The 18,983-nt window shown below is 42.2% G+C and overlaps 1 protein-coding gene across 17 annotated transcripts in view; it reads right to left on the bottom strand.

The window, feature by feature from the left end:
- Nucleotides 1–18,983, bottom strand: part of BBOF1 (basal body orientation factor 1) — a 63,498-nt gene that overhangs the window by 40,218 nt on the left and 4,297 nt on the right. For 12 of the 17 annotated variants that reach the window (XR_010130789.1, XR_010130792.1, XR_010130786.1 and 9 more), the window contains 3 exons: nt 13,341–13,406; nt 8,442–8,585; nt 1,972–2,052 (listed from right to left, as the gene is read on the bottom strand). Coding sequence is in view for 8 of the 17 variants with exons in the window: in XM_019009605.3 (XP_018865150.1) it covers nt 1,972–2,052; nt 8,442–8,585; nt 13,341–13,406 (291 nt within the window). In the remaining 9 variants the exon portion in view is untranslated. Of the gene's footprint in view, nt 1–1,971; nt 2,053–8,441; nt 8,586–11,340; nt 11,459–13,340; nt 13,407–18,983 lie in introns of all 17 variants that reach the window. The other 5 variants (XR_010130787.1, XR_010130793.1, XM_063697975.1 and 2 more) reach the window with 2 other exon arrangements.

The following is an 18,983-nucleotide window of genomic DNA, read 5'->3' as shown; positions in this document are numbered from 1 at the left end:
CTGGGAAAGTTGTTATGGCTTCCAGATAAAAGGGACAGACACAGCTGGAGCCTCCCTTCTTGTCTTGAACACAAAGCTTCAAACTGCAGTTAACTACCTTGTAACCATGAAGGAAAGGCCAGCAGCCATCTGCTCTCATATATAAAAATCCTATTTACATAAGCACTGTTACTCGGGTATTCTGTAAACTGACCAACTCTTTTCTAACCTTTATTTTCTACACCAAGTAGAAAAGAGATCAAGATTAGGGTGGAATAGGAGAGGCTCCTGAGAACAGCCTATTCCTGAGGGCTTCCATTCCTGACAGTGCCAGGGAGGGTCTCAGAGGGAAAGCACCAGGGTACTGCTCTTGCCTCATTTCCTCCAGGTTATTCCATACACAAACTGGAACCTAGAGCCACTTTCTATAGCAATTCCTTTTATCTAAACCCCATAGGAGCAAGGCATGGTAGCTCATGCCTGTGATCCCAACACTTTGGGAGGTCAAGGCAGAAGGATTGCTGGAGCCCAGGAGTTCGAGACCAGCAACATAATGAGACCCCATTTCAGTTTTGTTGTTGTTGTTGTTGTTGTTTGAGACAGAGTCTCACTTTATCACCCAGGATGGAGGGCAGTGGAGCAGTCTTGGCTCACTGCAACCACTGCCTCCTGGGTTCAAGCAATTCTCCCGTCTCAGCCTCCTGAGTAGCTGGGATTACAGGTGCACACCACCATGCCTGGCTAATTTTTGTATTTTTAGTAGAGATGGGGTTTCACCATGTTGGCCAGGCTGGTCTCAAACTCCTGGCCTCAAGTGATCCGCCCACCTTGGCCTACCAAAGTGCTGGGATTACAGGAGTGAGCCACCACACCAGGCCCAGCAAGACCCCATTTCTACGAAAAATAAAAATTAGCTAGGTGTGATGATACATGCCTGTAGCCCCAACTACTTAGGAGGCTGAGGTAGGAGGATTGCTTGAATCCAGGAGGTGGAGGTCAAGGCTGCAGTGAGCTGTGACTGAACCACTGCACTCCAGCCTGGGCGACAGAGCAAGACCCTGTCTCAAATAAACAAACAAGCAATCAAACAAAACCTCATTTGCCCCACCCTCAAGTGCCTACATTCCTACCAATTTCTGAAAGAATCTATTTAATTCTTCCCTAAGAATAAAAAGTTAAAGAAAGGATTAAAATAAAGAACAACCATGAGGCCTCTGAAAGGATTCTGTAGAAGTGTTCCAACGTACTTCCCACAATTTGGAGAGTTAACTTCAGAAACACAGAAATTAAGTTGGAGTTGGAAGCTGTGTTGTGCTAAGGAACTTTTTTTTATTTGAGAAGGAGTCTTGCTCTACCACCCAGGATGGAGTGCAGTGGTGCAATATCGCCTCACTGCAACCTCTGCCTCCTGAGTTCAAGCAATTCTTCTGCCTCAGCCTCCTGAGTAGCTGGGACTACAGGCATGTGCCACCATGCCCGGCTAATTTTTGTATTTTTGTAGAGATAGGGTCAGGCTGGTCTCGAACTCCTGACCTGAGATGATCCACCTGCCTCGGCCTCCCAAAGTGCTGGGATTACAGGCGTGAGCCACCGTGCCCAGCCTAAGCAACATTTTTTATTAACATCTTTAGCTCGGCTTGACTAAGGAAACATCTTTGCACACATACGAGAGTGATTTCTCCACTCCCATCTTCCCTATATAATGCGAGTACACATAGCTTTAGTCTCACCAGGGGAGTATCAAGCTGAGGGAGACATGTCCCAAAGCCTTCAGAAGAGGACAAGAATCTCTGAATGAGAGAGAAAACAAGGACTAGATATTGAGATTTCTAGAAGGTTTTATTTTCCCTCATTGTATTGTGCTATAATTTGGTAACAATCTTCTAATCTTCTATTAAGACACCAAATGGAAGGCTGATGTTTCAGAATGCATATAAATACACTTATGTTCTAGTAAACAAAACACTTTAAATTAACCCTAATAATCTGTACCTTTTCTTCAAAAAATCTGCTTTCCAGTCTTCTAAGAGTCTCCTGATGTATCCGCTCTGTGTTTCTTAAATTCTCTTTCAGCTAAAATTAAAATAACAAACAAACAAAAATGATCAATAGAAAATGGGGGTCATTGAGCACATTCTCAGAAAATTATCAATAAGGAAACGCTTTCTGTTATACGTTACCTCTTAATCCTGAACACACAGAAAAAATCTGTGTTCCTGCCTCCAAGTACCAAATTTCCCTCAATCTTCTACAGATTGATAACATTAGTACAGTAGTCCTCCTTATGTGCAGTTTCACTTTTTGCAGTTTCAGATAACTGCAGTCAATGATTTTTCAAAAATATTAAGAGGCTGAGCACGGTGGCTCACACCTGTAATCCCAGCACTTTGGGAGGCTAAGGTGGGCAGATCGCTGGAAGAAGTTTGAGACCAGCCTGGGCAACATGGCCAAACCCTGTCTCTACAAAAAATACAAAAATTAGCTGAGTGTGGTGGTGCACACCTGTAGTTCCAGCTACTCCAGAACTAAGGCTGAGGTGGGAGGATCACTTGGGCCCAAGAGGCAGAGACTGCAGTGAGCCCACATTGCTCCAGCCTGGGCAACAGAGCGAGACTAGTCTCAAAAAATATATATATATATGTTTTGGAAGACAGAGAGACAACATTAACAAGACTTTAAAAATTAGTATCAACCTACAAGTTTATAGAAATATGTACTATCCTACTATCCCATTGTATGTGGAGATGGATTTTTCATCTACCATTAGACTCCCTCAAAAATCTATAAATTAATAAAGCTTTCAAAAGGTAAGTAGGCAGCACACACCACAAACCTTTAAAAGTTCATGTTCATTAACCCATAAATTCTACTAAGAAGTTATCCTAAAAACTAAAGATAGAGGTTGGGTACAGTGGCTCATGCCTGTAATCCCAGTACTTTAGGAGGCCGAGGCAGGTGGATCACCTGAGGTCCAGGAGTTCAAGACCAGCCTGACCATCATGGTGAAACCCCCGTCTCTACTAAATACAAAAAAAAAAAAAAAAAATTAGCCAGGCGTGATGCCACATGCCTGTAATCCCAGCTACTTGGGACGCTGAGGCAGGAGAATCGCTTGAACCCAGGAGGCGGAAGTTGCAGTAAGCCAAGATTGCACCATTGAACTTCAACCTGGGCAACGAAAGTGAAACTCCGTCTCAAAAAAACAAAAACAAAACTAAAGATATAGAAAAAGATTTCATTCCTTAGATGATCCCCACAGTTTATAATAGTGAAAAATTAGGAAAAAGTCCAAATGTCCAACAGCAAGCAACCAATTAATAAATTAAGATATATCTACCCAATGGAATTCCATGCATCTATTGAAAAAATGTTATAGAAAATATTTAATGGCATTGAAAAATGTTCACAATATATAAAGTGAAAAATCAGGTTAACAATTTATATCATGACTTCACTTTTGTAAAAATAACATATAGCTATTTTTAGAAGTTTCTACAGCAAAGGAAAAAAGAAACTATACAATCGTTACATAGTGTAATTGTAAGGGATGGATCATTTTTATTTTCTAATTTTATCAGCCAAGCTAAATTTGCTGTAATGAGTATTATCATTTTGTCAAAAGAAGACTAAAACTATTTAAAAAATAATAACTGCAATCTAACAATATATGCAATACATGCTTCTTCGGTTAATCGGGTATATGGAAAACATTTTTTTCTTTTTCATTTCTTTCTTTTTCTTTTTTTGGAGACAGGATCTGGCTCTGTTTCCCAGGCTGGAGTGAAGTGATTTTTTTGTAGAGATGGTGTTCTGCCACGTTGCCTAGGCTGGTCTTGAACTCCTGGGCTCAAGTATTCTACCCACCTTAGCCTCTCAAAGTGCTGTTATTACAGGCATGAGCCACTGTGCCCAGCCAGAAATAATTTTTTTCTTTAAAACATACACTTTGAATACCTTTTGAGAATCTCAATTTAGTTTTCTTTGTAATTTGTATAATGAATTCTATATACACAGTATAATTAATTTTCTTCCCCAGTGTATACCTCCTAATTTAAAATTCATGGACCCTCACACCTGCCACAATTCTGCCACATTTGGGATTCCACAGAACCACCTTATTCTTTCCCATAAGCCAATATCTTTTGAATTTTAAGTCTTCCTCAAAGGCCCACTTTGAAAGGTCTGAAATCTATTTCTCCACTAGGTGGCAACACTGTTCTTTAAAAAAATCACAACATGGGCTACTTGAATATGCACAACTAGTTCTTAATTCATTTGAATTCAGAATGTATACCTGTACATAGGCTATTTTAAGAGTTCATGAAAAGTTAATTATGTTGATTCAATCTACAGCATTTTCATATAAAACATAACTTGTATTCCTTCCAGAAAAGTTGACATTCCTTATGTTTTTAACAAAAGACCCGCTCAGCATTTAGCAAAGATTAATTCAACATTACTATGTATCTTGTATTTCAATGAATACAAAGGACAACACTGTTCACACCTCAAGTGAGTGCAATCTATTAGGGGAGATAAGATAAATGATAAATAAATGTAATATCAAGACAATATCTTTAGGTACATAAAAAGACAAGATAAAAAAGACAGAATGGGGCTAAGTGGTATAAAAAAGATAGAAAATGCTATGGGAACACACAGAAAAGAAAATTATTCCTTTTTTTTTTTTTGAAACAGAGTTTCGCTCTTGTTGCCCAGGCCAGAGTGCAATGGCACGATCTCAGCTCACTGCAACCTCCGCCTCCCAGGTTCAAGCGATTCTCCTGCCTCAGCCTCCCGAGTAGCTGGGATTACAGGCATGTGCCACACCAGGCCCAGGTAATTTTGTATTTTTAGTAGAGACAGGGTTTCTCCATGTTGGTCAGGCTGGTCTTGAACTCCCGACCTCAGGTCATCCGCCTGCCTCGGCCTCCCAAAGTGCTGGTATTACAGGCGTGAGCCACCATGCCTGGCCGAAAATTATTACTTTTAAACAGGACTCTAGGAGAAGACCTCATGGAGAACACGAATTTGAGCTGAGCCTTTGAAAGACAGGTGGCTGGGCATGGTGGCTCATGCCTGTAAGCCTAGCACTTTGGGAGGCCCAGGCAGGCAGACTGCTTGAGCCCAGGAGTTCGAGACCAGCCTGGGCAACAGTGAAACCCCATCTCAAAAAAAAAAAAAAAAAAATTAGCCAGGTGTGATGGTGCGTGCCTGTAGTCCTAGCTACTCAGGAGCCTGAAATAAGAGGATCACTTGAGCCCAGGGAAGTAGAGGATGCAGTGAGCCATGACTACACCACTGCACTCCAGCCTGGGTAAAAGAGCGAGACTCTGTCTCAAGAAAACAAACAAACAAAAAAAAAGAGGCCAGGCGTGGTGGTTCACACCTGTAATCCCAGCACTTTGGGAGGCCGAGGTGGGCAGATCACGAGGTCAGGAGATTGAGACTATCCTGGCCAGCATGGTGAAACCCTGTCTCTACTAAAAAATACAAAAAATTAGCCGGGCGTGGTGGCACGTGCCTATAGTCCCAGCTACTCAGGAGGCTGAGGCAGGAGAATCGCTTGAACCTGGGAGGCAGAGGTTGCAGTGAGCGAAGATCATACCACTGCACTCCAGCCTGGGCAACAGAGCAAAACTCTGTCTCAAAAAAAAAAAAAAGAAAGAAAAAAGATAATATTTTAATGGGCCAAGATCTACCAGGAATACATTTTAGATAAAAGACAGTGTGAACAATGAAACAAAGAGACAAGATTTCAGGGATTAATGAATACTCATTTTGGGTGAATTAAAGGAAGTATGGAGGTGGATGGGTGATGTAGTAAAAGGAGATAATAATGTTCCCAGATAGGTACAGGGTCTTGACTTTCACATTAAGGTGTGTGGACAATATTCTGTTTACAGTGGAGGAACACTAAAGACAGCTTTTTTTTTTTTTTTTTTTTTTTTGAGACAGAGTCTCGCTCTGTCACCCAGGCTGGAGTACAGTGGCATGATCTTGGCTCACTGTTACCTCCGCCTCCCAGGTTCAAGAGATCCTCCTGCCTCAGCCTCTGGAATAGCTGGGACTACAGGCACATGCCACCATGCCCGACTAATTTTTGGATTTTTTAGTAGAGACAGGGTTTTGCCATGTTGGACAGGCTGGTCTCAAACTCCTGACCTCAGGTGATCCACCTGCCTTGGACTCCCAAAGTGCTAGGATTACAGGTGTGAGCCACTGTGCCTCACCTAAAGACAACTCTTGAAGGACGTGATCAGAACTGTGATATTTTAGGCCAGGTGCAGTGGCTTATGCCCACAATCCCAGCACTTTGGGAGGCCGAGGTGGGCAGAGCACCTGAGGCCAGGAGTTCTTGACCAGCCTGGCTAATGTGGCGAAACCTTGTCTCTACTAAAAATACAAAAAATTAGCCTAGCACGGTGGCGTGCGCCTATAGTCCCTGCTACTTGGGAGGCTGAGGCACCAAAATCGCTTGAACCCAGGAGGTGGAGGTTGCAGTGAGCAGAGATCGCGCCGCGCCACTGCACTCTAGCGTGGGCGATAGAGCAACACTCCATCTCAAAAAAAAAAAGAACTGTGATATTTTAAAAGTATTCCTGTAGCTGTGTATACACTGGACTGCAGCGGTATGGTAGTTTTAAAATATGTCTATAAGTTCTTTGACACTCTTCTCTTCAAATGATGGAATCTAATTCCCCACTGCTAGGAATGTGGGCCAGACTTAAGGATTCACTTTTAACTATTAATAATAAAATATGGTGGAAGTAATGCTATGTGACTTTGAAGGCTAGGTCATGAAAAAGATAGCTTCTGTCTACATTCTGCTCAGCTTACTCACTCTGGGTGAAGTCATCCACCAAGTTATAAGAACACTCAAGCAGCTTATAAAAGGGCCCATATGGGCTGAGCATGGTGGCTCACGCCTATAATCCAAGCACTTTGGGAGGCCGAGGTGGCCAGATCACTTGAGGTCAGGAGTTCCAGACCAGCCTGACCAACATGGTAAAACCCTGACTCTACTAAAAAAAAAAACAAAAAAAACACAAAAATTAGCTGGGGGGGGTGGTGCACGCCTGTAATCCCAGCTACTCGGGAGGCTGAGGCAGCGAGAATCGCTTGAACCCAGGAGGCAGAGGTTGCAGTGAGCTGAGATCATGCCACTGCACTCCAGCCTGGGTGACGGAGTAAGACTCTGTCTCAAAAAAAAAAAAAAAAAGGGCCCATATGAGGAGAGGTCTCCCACTAATCACCAGCACAAACTTAACAGCCACTTGAGTGTGCCTCCTTGGAAGCAGATCCTCAAGCCCCAATCAAGCCTTAAGATAGATGACTGAAGCCTGTGCTATACTAAAATATTTCCCCCAGAATCAGCAAATGCTACAAATAAGGACCATTTTTTTTTTTTACAGAGAGCTGCACACCACTGTTTATATAATTTTTACCATGTGACGTGCTATTTTATGCACTTTACAAATATTAACTCATTTAATCCTATAACAATTCTATGAAATAGTAACTCTTATTTTATTTTACTTTTTTTTTGAGACATGGTCTCACTGTCACCCAGGCTGGAGTGCAGTAGTGCAATCACAGCATACTGCAGCCTCAATCTCTTGGGCTCAAGTGATCCTCCCACCTCAGCCTCCCAAGTTGCTGGGACTACAGGCACGAGCCACTGTGCCTGGCTAATTTAAAACATTTTTTTGTAGAGTTGGGATTTCACTATGTTGCCTAGGCTAGTCTTGAACTCCTGGCCTCAAGAGATTCTCCTGCCTTGGCCTCCAAAATGCTGGGATTACAGGCATAAGCCACCATGCCTGGCTGAGATACTAACTCTTACTACCCCATTTTACAGATAAGAAAACCAAGGTATAGAAGAGTTAAGTAACTTGCCTATAGTCACAAAGCTGATTTCAGCTACTTGTTCCTGGCACTCACCTGTGCCACTTATTGAATTATCAGTAATGTAATAAAACTATATTCTAAGCCAAGGAAAGTAAGAGAAAGAGCACAGCAAGGTAACATAAATTTTCTGAAAGTACTCAATGTTTCTCACCCCACTGACCCCTACCATAGAGCCTTTTAAATTTCTCTAAAACTATCATTCATCAGCCTAAACATTTTTCTTTAGAAGTCTGCTACTTTTTCCCTGAGGTTTTCTAAGAACTTGTAGTTTGTTTCTTACTGAAGTCAATCCAAAGGGTTACCTGCTGATAAACATAGGAGGATGTGTTGTCTGAGATTTGGTGAGTTCCCAAGGAAATCAATGCTTAGAAAAAGAGAAGTCTAAAGTCAAGACCTTTGGCATCCAGTCTGTCTTCTCCTTTTTCTCTCAAATAATTTCTAAAATGTCAAAGAGAGTTCTTTGCCGTCTCACAGGAGTAAATGTTTGTGAAGGCTTCTGTAGGCATTAGTTAATTCTAATTTCCTTTTTGTAAAAAAGGAATGAAACTTACATCATCTAACTCTCTCTCCACTTGGATTTTTCTCTTCTGGAATTGTCTTACTGCTTTCAGCTCTGTGTGAATCATGCCAATTTCTTTGGCTTTTTGATGGAACTGTCCCTCTAGTTCATTAATTTGCCTGGTATACTTTTGTTCCTGTATTCAAAAAAGAGGTAAACGAGTTAGGAAAAAGAACAGAAGTCCCACAAAGTCATGTTTCATTTGAAGCCTTATGCCATTTGCATATCTTCTTTGAAGAAATACCCCCCCTTTTTTTCTATTTTTATTTTATTTATTTATTTATTTTGAGATGGAGTCTTGCTCTGTCGCCCAGGCTGGAGTGCGGTGGCGCGATCTTGGCTCACGGCAAGCTCCACCTCCCGGGTTCACGCCATTCTCTTGCCTCAGCCTGGGACTACAGTCGCCCGCCACCATGCCTGGCTAATTTTTTTATATTTTTAGTGGAGATGGTGTTTCACCATGTTAGCCAGGATGGTCTCGATCTCCTGACCTCGTGATCCACTCACCTCGGCCTCCCAAAGTGCTGGGATTACAGGCGTAAGCCACCGCGCCTGGCCTTTATTTTATTATTATTATTTTTTTGAGATGGAGTCTCACTCTGTTGCTCAGGCTGGAGTGTAGTGGCGTGATCTCAGCTCACTGCAACCTCTGCCTCCCAGGTTCAAGCAATTCTCCCTGCCTCAGCCTCCCGAGTAGCTGGGATTACAGGTGCCTGCCACCACGCCCAGCTAATTTTTGTATTTTTTAGTAGAGACGGGGTTTCACGATGTTGGCCAGGCTGGTCTTGAACTCCTGACCTCAGGTGATCCGCCCGCTTCGGCCTTCCAAAGTACTGGGATTACAGGCATGAGCCACTGCGCCCGGTCCCCCTTTTATTTTTGCATAAAGTTTTCATTTCTGTAAAAAGATACCATCTGCATTGAATAAGAAAAAATTTTGGAAAAGTTTCTATATAGAAAGGAAAAAATGCAGATGTTTACTAAAAAGGGATATGAGAAGACTAAACACACCTTTTATCTCTGACATAAATAATACCCGAAACTAGTTAAAATTAATTGGCTAGGAGTCAAAGGGAGTGTGGTAAATATCCCTAATAAAGAGGAAGGTAGGAGAAAGAAGGAGGATGAGGAAGGAAGAGGAGGGAGAAAAAGGGAAGGAGACATAAAAGACTGAGAGGAAGAGAAGGAGAAAGAGGAGGAGGAGAGGGAAGTGAAAGCAAGAGGACAGAAAAAAGGAAGGGGGGAAGAAGGAAAGGCCAATAACAACAAATGAACAAAAGGTACTAAAAGAAATGCAAATGGCCTTCAAATGTGAAAAAAAGTCCAATCTAGCTCCTAATAAGAGAAATGTAAATTGGGCCAGACGTGGTGGCTCATACCTGTAATCCCAGCACCTTGGGAGGCCGAGGCGGGTGGATCACGAGGTCAGGAGTTCAAGACCAGCCTGGCCAACATTGTGAAACCCCACTTCTACTAAAAATACAAAAATTAGCCAGGCATGGTGGCACACGCCTGTAATCCCAGCTACTCAGGAGGCTGAGGCAGGAGAATCAATTGAACCTGGGAGGTGGAGGTTGCAGTGAGCTGAGATCACGCCATTGCACTCCAGCCTGGGTGACAGAGCAAGACTCCGCCTCAAAAAAAGAAAAAAAAAAAAAAAGAGAGAAACGTAAATTGAAAAATACCCATTTCTCACCTATCACATTGCAAAAATCAAGTTTGAGGCCAGGCACAGTAGCTCACACATGTAATCCCAGCACTTTGGGAGGCCAAGGCAGGTGGATCACTTGAGGTCAGGAGTTCAAGACCAGCCTGGCCAACATGGTGAAACCCTGTCTCTACTAAAAATACAAAAGTTAGCCAGGTGTGGTGGCAGGTGCCTGTAATCCCAGCTACTTGGGAGGCTGAGGCAGGAGAATCGCTTGAACCCGGGAGGCAGAAGTTGCAGTCAGCCGAGATCGTGCCACTGCACTCCAGCCTGGGAGACAAGAGCGAGACTCTGTCTCAAAAAAAAAAAAAAAAAAAAAAATCAACTTTGAGAATAGACTCTGTTGGTAAAGCTGTGAGGAAACAGGCAATCTCATGCATGGCTAGTGGTATTACAGAACAGCACAATATCTATAAATGGATATTTGGCAATACCTGGAAAAATTATATATTTTTCTTTGGTCTAGCAATACTACTTACAGGAATCTATCCCAACGATATAATGGCCAAAATGTGAAAAGATACATACATGAAGCTCTTTACTGGCACATTTGTTGTAATAGAAAAAGACTGGAAACAACCCAACTATCCATCAAAAAGGGACTGCTATGAGCTGTATGTGTGAACCAAAAAATCCTATGTTGAAGCCCTAATCCCCAGTGTGATGGTATTTGGAGGTGTGACCTTTGGGAGGTAATTAGGTTTAGATGAGATCATGAGGGTGGAGCCTCCATGATGGGATTGGTGAAGAAAGAGATGGAAAAACCAGAGTTTCTCTCTCTGCCAAAAGTAAGGATCCAGCAGGAAGTGGCCATCTGTGAACCAGAAGAACGGCCTCCACCAAGAACTCAACCATGCTAGCACCCTGACCTTCTAGCCTCCAGAATGATGAGAAATACATGTTTGTTGTTTGAGCACCTCAGTCTATGGTATTCTGTCATAATAGCCTGAACTAAGACAGGGACCATTTGAATAAACTATGATATATCCACACAATAATCATCACACAGCTATAAAAGGGAATGATGCCAGGCGTGGTGGCCTACACCTATAATTCCAACACTTTGGGAGGCCAAGCTGGAAGGATCGCTTAAGGCCAGGAGTTCAAGATCAGCCTGGGTAACACAGGGAGACCCCATCTCTACAAAAAAATACAAAAATTTGCTAGGTGTAGTGGTACTCACCTACAGTTCCAGCTACTCCGGAGGCTGGGGTGGGAGGATCCCTTGAACCCAATAGTTTGAGGTTACAGTGAGCCATGATTGTGCCACTGCACTCCAGCTTGGGCAACAGAGGGAGACCCTGTCTCAAAAAAAAAAAAAAAAAAAAAGAAAAAGGGAATGTCTCTACATACTGCTATGGAGTGATCACCAAGGCATACTGTTAAATAAAAAAAGTAGGTGCAGGTTTATGTATATTGCATGCTACCTTTTATCTAAGAAAGATTTTATATATAACCTATATATATAAAATCTCCTTATATGTAATCTCTCTCTCTCTATATATATATGTTTATGACTTTTTTTAGCTTTTCTGATAAGGAAACAATTTTTTAAGCAAACTTTTTTTCTAAAGAGAGGATAAAACACAAAATAAATAAAATGGTTTTCTACAGGGAGAGGGAGAAGATAGTGTGGAAAAGACATGGATAGGAGTTGGATTTCTCAGCACTTTGGGAGGCCAAGGCGGGCGGATCATGAGGTCAGGAGATGGAGAGACCATCCTGGCTAACACAGTGAAATCCCGTCTCTACTAAAAATACAAAAAATTAGCCGGGCATGATGGTAGGTGCCTGTAGTCCCAGCTACTCGAGAGGCTGAGGCAGGAGAATGGTGTGAACCCGATAGGTGGAGCTTGCAGTGAGCAGAGATTGCGCCACTGCACTCCAGCCTGGGCGACAGAGCGAGACTCCATCTAAAAAAAAAAGTTGGATTTCTCGACGTGCAACTTGTTTTACAGACTTTAGAACCATGTAAACATTTTACATAATTTTATAGGCAAAACTAATTTTTTAAAAAGCAACCTCTAAAAAAATTAAATTAAAAAATAAAAATAAATAAATAAAAAGCAACCTCTAAGTCAGGTGTGGTGGTGTATGCCTGTAGTCTTAGCTACTCAGGAGGCTGAGGCAAGGAGAACTGCTTGAGGTCAGAAGTTGAAGACCAGCCTGGGCAATATAGCAAAACTCCCATCTCTAAAAAAATTAAATAAATACAGTAGAATGAAAAAATAAAAAGCAACCTCTAAAAATCAAAAGCAAAATGTGTTGTTGAGTTGGTGGCATAACCTCATAGAAAAGAATTTGAAATGGTTCTTAAGCCTTGCAATTTTATCATAGATCCTTACTGGTATATATCCTAAGGGAGAAAAATGCACCCCAAAATCTTAAACTGTTTTCAGCAATTTATTTTTGGTGGTAATATTAGCATTCTGAGATTGATATATTGGGGTTTACGCAACTAGGTAATTATATTGGTATCAGTAAGAATAAGGACTTTTGGCAAGGGATAAAGGAGATACAGATAAAGTTAAGTAAAAATTCTACATTCCTGCATGTAAACTGAAAGTATTAGTATAGAGTCATGATCTATTTTAATATTTTAAAAACTTGTATCTCCTAGCTCCATCCACTGAAAAGCACTAGAAACAATAACAAATTCAGTATCAGGAAGCAATCTTAATATTATATGGTTTTTTACAATAACTTATTTTTATAATATGTTGTTTTTAAATTTTTTTTTTTTTTTTTTTGAGATGAAGTTTCACTCTTGTCACCCAGGCTGGAGTGCAATGGTGCGATCTTGGCTCACTGCAACCTCTGCCTCCCAGGTTCAAGCAATTCTCCTGTCTCAGCCTCCCAAGTAGCTGGGATTACAAGCGCGCACCATCACACCTGGCTAATTTTTAAATTTTTAGTAGTGACAAGGTTTCACCATGTTGGCCAGGCTGATCTCGAACTCCTGACCTCAGGTGATCCGCCGCCTCAGCATCCCAAAGTGTTGGGATTACAGGCATGAGCCATCATGCCCAGCCTGGTTTTTTGAATTTCTATACAATCAAGCTTTAAGGTCATTAGGCTGCCCAGAGAACTTACTCACTCACTGTCATTGGGTCTTAAATACCTGAGCTTGCCAGAAACCTGACCATCCAGTAAGTGGAGTATTAGTACACACAGATAACTCACCAATTTATCCTTCTCCTCTTGGGCTTTTTCCTTTGTTTCATTTAATTGCTGTTTCAGTTTTTCAATCTGTTGAAAATCAAAATACAGGGTCAGGAAGATAAAGAAACTGCTCTATATCTACCTTTATTAAGTAGACTAGTTTCACACAATACTAAAACCAATATGGCAAAAGAGGTGAGTGAGGTGGAAAGAGAAGAGGGGACAGGAAATTTCCCATACCTTCAACCTGCTATTGCCAGTTTCTAAAACCTGGCTATCATCAGAAGTACCTGGTCAACTTTTTTTTGTGTGTGTGTGGTTAAAAATAAAAGCAACATTAATACCAGCCTGACCAACATGGAGAAACCCCTTCTCTACTAAAACTATGAAATTAGCCAGGCGTGGTGGCACATGCCTGTAATCCCAGCTACTCAGGAGGCTGAGGCAGGAGAATCACTTGAACCTGGGAGGCAGAGGTTGCAGTGAGCCGAGATGGCGTCATTGCACTCCAGCCCGGGTGACAGAGCAAGACTCTGTCTAAAAAAAAAAAAAAAATAGAGATGGAGTCTTGCCATGTTGCTCAGGCTGGTCTCAAAGTCATGGGCTCAAGTGATCCCCCTGCCTTGGCCTAAGTGCTGGGATTATAGGTGTGAGCCATAGCGCCTAGCCAAGACGAGTTTCAAGAAGAGTACAAAAAATTCCCATACTATTCACCCATATACATTAATTTTGCCGTATTTGCTTTCCCTCTTTCTATTTGTGTGTGTGTGTGTGTGTGTGTGTGTGTATGTGTGTATTTCTTTAGTGGTAAAGGGTAATGTCAATTTCAAGATGACCTTTTACCCCAGAAGACTTCAGTATCTATTTCCTTATTTCTTTTTCTTTCTTTTTTTTTGAGACAGAGTCTCACTCTGTCGCCCAGGCTGGACTGCAGTGGTGCAATCTTGGCTCACAGCAACCTATGCCTCCTGGGATAAAGCAATTCTCCTGCCTCTGCCTCCCAAGTACCTGGGACTATAGGCATGCGCCACCACGCTTGGCTAATTTTTTGTATTTTTTGTAGAGACAGGGTTTCACTATGTTGGCCAGGCTGGTCTCGAACTTCTGACCTCAGGTGATCCACCAGCCTCAGCCTCCCAAAGTGCTGGGATTACAGGCATGAGCCACTGTGCCTGGCCATTCAGTATCTATTTTTGAAGAAAAAGGGCATTCCCTTTTACAAGCACTATAAAATTATAAAGATCAGGAAGTCTAACATTAATATACTATTATGTCATATATACTCTATATTTAAATTCTGCTACAATTACCCCAATAATGTCCTTTATTGCAATTTTTTATTTTTCTTGTCTACGATACAACCCTTGATCATGCGTTGCATTTATCTGTCATGTGTCTTAGTCCCCTTTAATCTGGAACAGTTTCTCGGTCTTTGTTTTTAAATTGACTTTTTAAAAAGAATACTGGCCAGGGTTGGGCTTAGCTGATGCTTCTTCATGAGTAGATTCAGGTTGTATGTTTTTGGTAGGCTATATATATAGTACCTAAGTGATGATGTATCCTTTTCAGTACATCACATCATTAGGTGATTGATGCTAATTTTAACCAGTTGGTTAAGGTTGTGTCTGCCTACTTTCTCCACCTAAAAGTTATTATTTTTTCTTCTGTGATTATTAAGTAATTTGTGGGACGATCTTTTGAGACTATGCAATTATCCTCCTCATCAAACTTTCACCCAGTAGGTTTTAGCATCCATTGATGATTCTTGACTGATTCAGTTATTACTATGATGCCAAATGGTGATTTTTCTAACTCCATCACTCCTTGGAAATTTATTAATTGGCATTCTTCTGCAAAAAAAAAAAAAAAAAAAAAGTCGGGCGAGGTGCCTCATGGCTGTAATCCCAACACTTTGGGAAGCTGAGGCGGGTAGATCACCTGAGGTCAGGAGTTCGAGACCAACCTGGCCAGCATAGTGAAACCCCGTCTCTACTACAAACACAAAAATTAGCCAAGCGGGGTGGTGGCACACCTGTAGTCTCAGCTACTCAGGACGCTGAGGCAGGAGAATCCTTTGCAGTGATCCTTTGAGGTTGCAGTGAGCCAAGATCGCACCACTGCACTCCAGCCTGGGTGACAGAGTGGGACTCTGTCTCAAAAAAAAAAAAAAAAAAGGCTTCCTTTCTCCCTTATTTATTCATGTATGTGTTTATTAGTAGTATACACGTGGATTTTTATTTCATTCAATAGGTTATAATCTATTACTGTTGTTATTTATTAGGTTAGTGCAAAAGCAACTGCAGTTTTTGCCTTTTTTTTTTTTTTTCCTTTTGAGATGGAGTCTCACTCTGTCCCTGAGGGTGGAGTGCAGTGGCGCGATCTCAGCTCACTGCAACCTCCACCTCCTGGGTTCAAGCGATTCTCCTGTCTCAGCTTCCTGGGTAGCTGGGATTACAGGTGCACACTACCACACCCGGCTAATTTTTGTATTTTTAGTAGAGACAGGGTTCCGCCATGTTGGCCAGTCTGGTCTTGAACTCCTGACCTCAGGTGATCTGCCCACCTCAGCCTCCCAAAGTTCTGGGATTACAAGTGTGAGCCACTGCACCCAGCCATTTTTGCTATTATTTATTAGGTTGGTGCAAAAGCAGTTGTGGTTTTTGCCATTCTTTTAATGCACCAACCTAATATTTTGATTGTCCCAGATTTGGCCAATGAGAGCCCCTTCAAACAAGGCCATGTCCTTTAAAATTTTTTATTTTCTGGCACAATAACATATTCCAGACTCTTTTTTTTTTTTTTTTTTGAGATGGAGTTTCACTCTTGTTGCCCAGGCTGGAGTGCAAAATGGCATGATCTTGGCTCACTGCAACCTCTGCCTCCTGTGTTCAAATGATTCTCCTGCCTCAGCCTCCTGAGTAGCTGGAATTCCAGGTGCCCACCACCACACCTGGCTAATTTTTGTATTTTCAGTAGAGATGGGGTTTCGTCATGTTGGCCAGGCTGGTCTCAAACTGCTGACCTCAGCAATCCACCCGCCTTGGACTCCCAAAGTGCTGGGATTACAGGCATGAGCCACCGCCCCCAGTCTCTCTCTTTTTTTTTTTTTGAGACAGAGTCTCACTCTGTTGCCCAGGCTTGACTGCAGTGGCACAATCTTGGCTCACTGCAACCTCTGCCGCCTGGGTTCAAGCAATTCTCATGCCTCAACCTCCCAAGCAGCTGGGACTGCAGACATGCACCACCATGCCTAGCTAATTCTTTGTATTTCTAGTAGAGATGGGGTTTCACTCTGTTGGCCAGGATGGTCTCGAACTCCTGGCCTCATGTGATGCACCACCCCCCCACTCAGCCTCCCAAAGTGCTGGGATTACAGGCATGGGCCACCATGAACAGCCCAGCCTCATCTTTTATATTCCCTGTTCCAGTCCTGAAATCAACCATTTCTCCAAGGAATGCTGGTTTGTTTTAGAAGGGAATCTGAGTAGCTTTTTAAACTAAAGACTTGTTGACATGGTTGTTGACACAAGTGAGATACTATGTACAATGTTTTAGACCACCTTAGGAAAAAATCTAGATATTCTAAAAAATAAACTGGGACAATCCTAAATCACATAAAACAGGTGTGACATTTAATGAGATTATTCTGTGATTAATTCTGTACAGCATTAAATTCTCTTAAGGGGAATCTCCTAATTTTGTTCATAATAAAATAGTTTTCAAAACACATTTCATTTCTATTATTTCTATAATTAACATGACTATAAACAGTTTAAACAAAGTTTAACAACATAACATTTTTCTAGTATATAGCAAAATGAGTATCAAAACCATGGGAAAGCTAGTTAATGAGGATATATTTAGTCTACTTTGTTTCTTCCTCCCAAGGTTGTTTCTTTTGGTTTAATGGCAATCCATGATTATAAAAATTACCCACTTGTTACTGCCAGATGCTGCCCTTTGATATAAGGAGGCAGATGAGAATCAGGAAGTACAGGTGATACTGATGTAGACCAATAACAATGAGCTATTACAAGCCACAAAACAAAGCATCTAAGTAACACATTTGGAAATTATTTCTATGGTTGACTAAAAAAACTTACTTTAGAACAATACTTTATAGAGGGCAATTTAATAATACCTACTATTAAAAGAGTAATTTTAAAAATAAAAATTGGCCAGGTTTTGTGGCTCATGCATGTAATCCCAACGCTTTGGGAGGGTGAGGTGGGCGGATCACTCAAGGCCGGGAGTTCCAGATCAGCCTGGCCAACAACATGCCAAAACCCCGTCCCTACTAAAAATACAAAAAATAAAATAAAATAAAGATAGAAATTTCTGGACCAGGTGCTATTGCTCACGCCTGTAATGTCAGCACTTTGGGAGGCTAAGTTGGGAGGATTGCTTGAGCCCAGGAGTTCGAGGCTAGCCTGGGCGACATGGCGAAATCCTGTCTCCACAAAAACTACAAAAAAATCAGCCAGGCATGGTGGCTCATGCTTGCAATCCCAGCACTTTGGGAGGCCAACGCGGGTGGATCACTTGAGCTCAGGAGTTCAAGACCAGCCTGGGCAACATGGCGAAACCCTGTCTCTACCAAAAATACAAAAAATTAGCCAGGCATGGAGGTGCATGCCTGTAGTCCCAGCTACTTGGAAGACTGAGGCAGGAGGATCATCTGAGCCCGGATGTCGATCCTGTGGTGAGCCGTGATCATACCACTGCACTCTAGACCAGGCAATAGAGTGAGACCCTGTCTCAAAAATAATAATAAAGTAATAATAATATGAGACAGAGTTTTGCTCTGATGTCCAGGTTGGACTGCCGTGACATGACCATGGCTCCCTGCAGCTTCAACTTCCTGGGCTTAAGTGATCCTCCCGCCTTAGCCTCCCGAGTAGCTGGGACTACAGGTGCACACTGCCACGCCTGGCTATTTTTCATTTTGTGTAGAGACTGGGTCTTGCTTTGTTCCCCAGGCTGGTCCTGAACTCCTAAGCTAAGTTATCCTCCAGCCTCTTCCTCCCAAAGTGTTGGGATTACAGGCATGAGCTACCACACCCAGCCTGAATTTCCACTTTTAACACCCACTAGGGGTGTGACTTTGGGCAAGTTACCTGTCCTTTCTGAAAGTCAATTTCTTCATCTGTAATATGGAAATAACAATATTATAGCTACACGGGGTCATAAAAATAATTAAATAGGAGGTTAGTAAAAGAATCAAGAGAGGTAAAGCACCCAGTATAGTACATTGTAGTGGCTCCAAAATGTTAGTTCCCTTCCCTTTTTCTTTTCTTTTCTTTTCTTTTTTTTTTTTTTTTTTTTGAGATGGAGTCTCTCGCTCTGTTACCCAGGCTGCCAGGCTGGAGTGTAGTGGTATGATCTCAGCTCGCTGCAACCTCTGCCTCCCGGATTCAAGCAATTCTCCTGCCTCAGCCTCCCGAGTAGCTGGGACTATAGGCACATGCAGCCATGCCCGGTTAATTTTTTGTATTTTAGTAGAGACGGGGTTTCACTGTGTTGCCCAGGCTGGTCACGAACTCCTGGGCTCAGGCAATCTGCCCACCTCAGCCTCCCAAAGTGGTGGGATTACAGGCGTGAGCCACCACAGCCGGCCTCCCTTTTTCTTCCAAATATAAAATGATAGCTTTACTCTCAACACTT

This window comes from Gorilla gorilla, chromosome 15 (genome assembly GCF_029281585.2).
Source record: "Gorilla gorilla gorilla isolate KB3781 chromosome 15, NHGRI_mGorGor1-v2.1_pri, whole genome shotgun sequence".
In the NCBI taxonomy this organism is placed as follows: Eukaryota; Metazoa; Chordata; class Mammalia; order Primates; family Hominidae; genus Gorilla; species Gorilla gorilla.
This window is presented reverse-complemented; position numbering and strand designations above follow the sequence as displayed.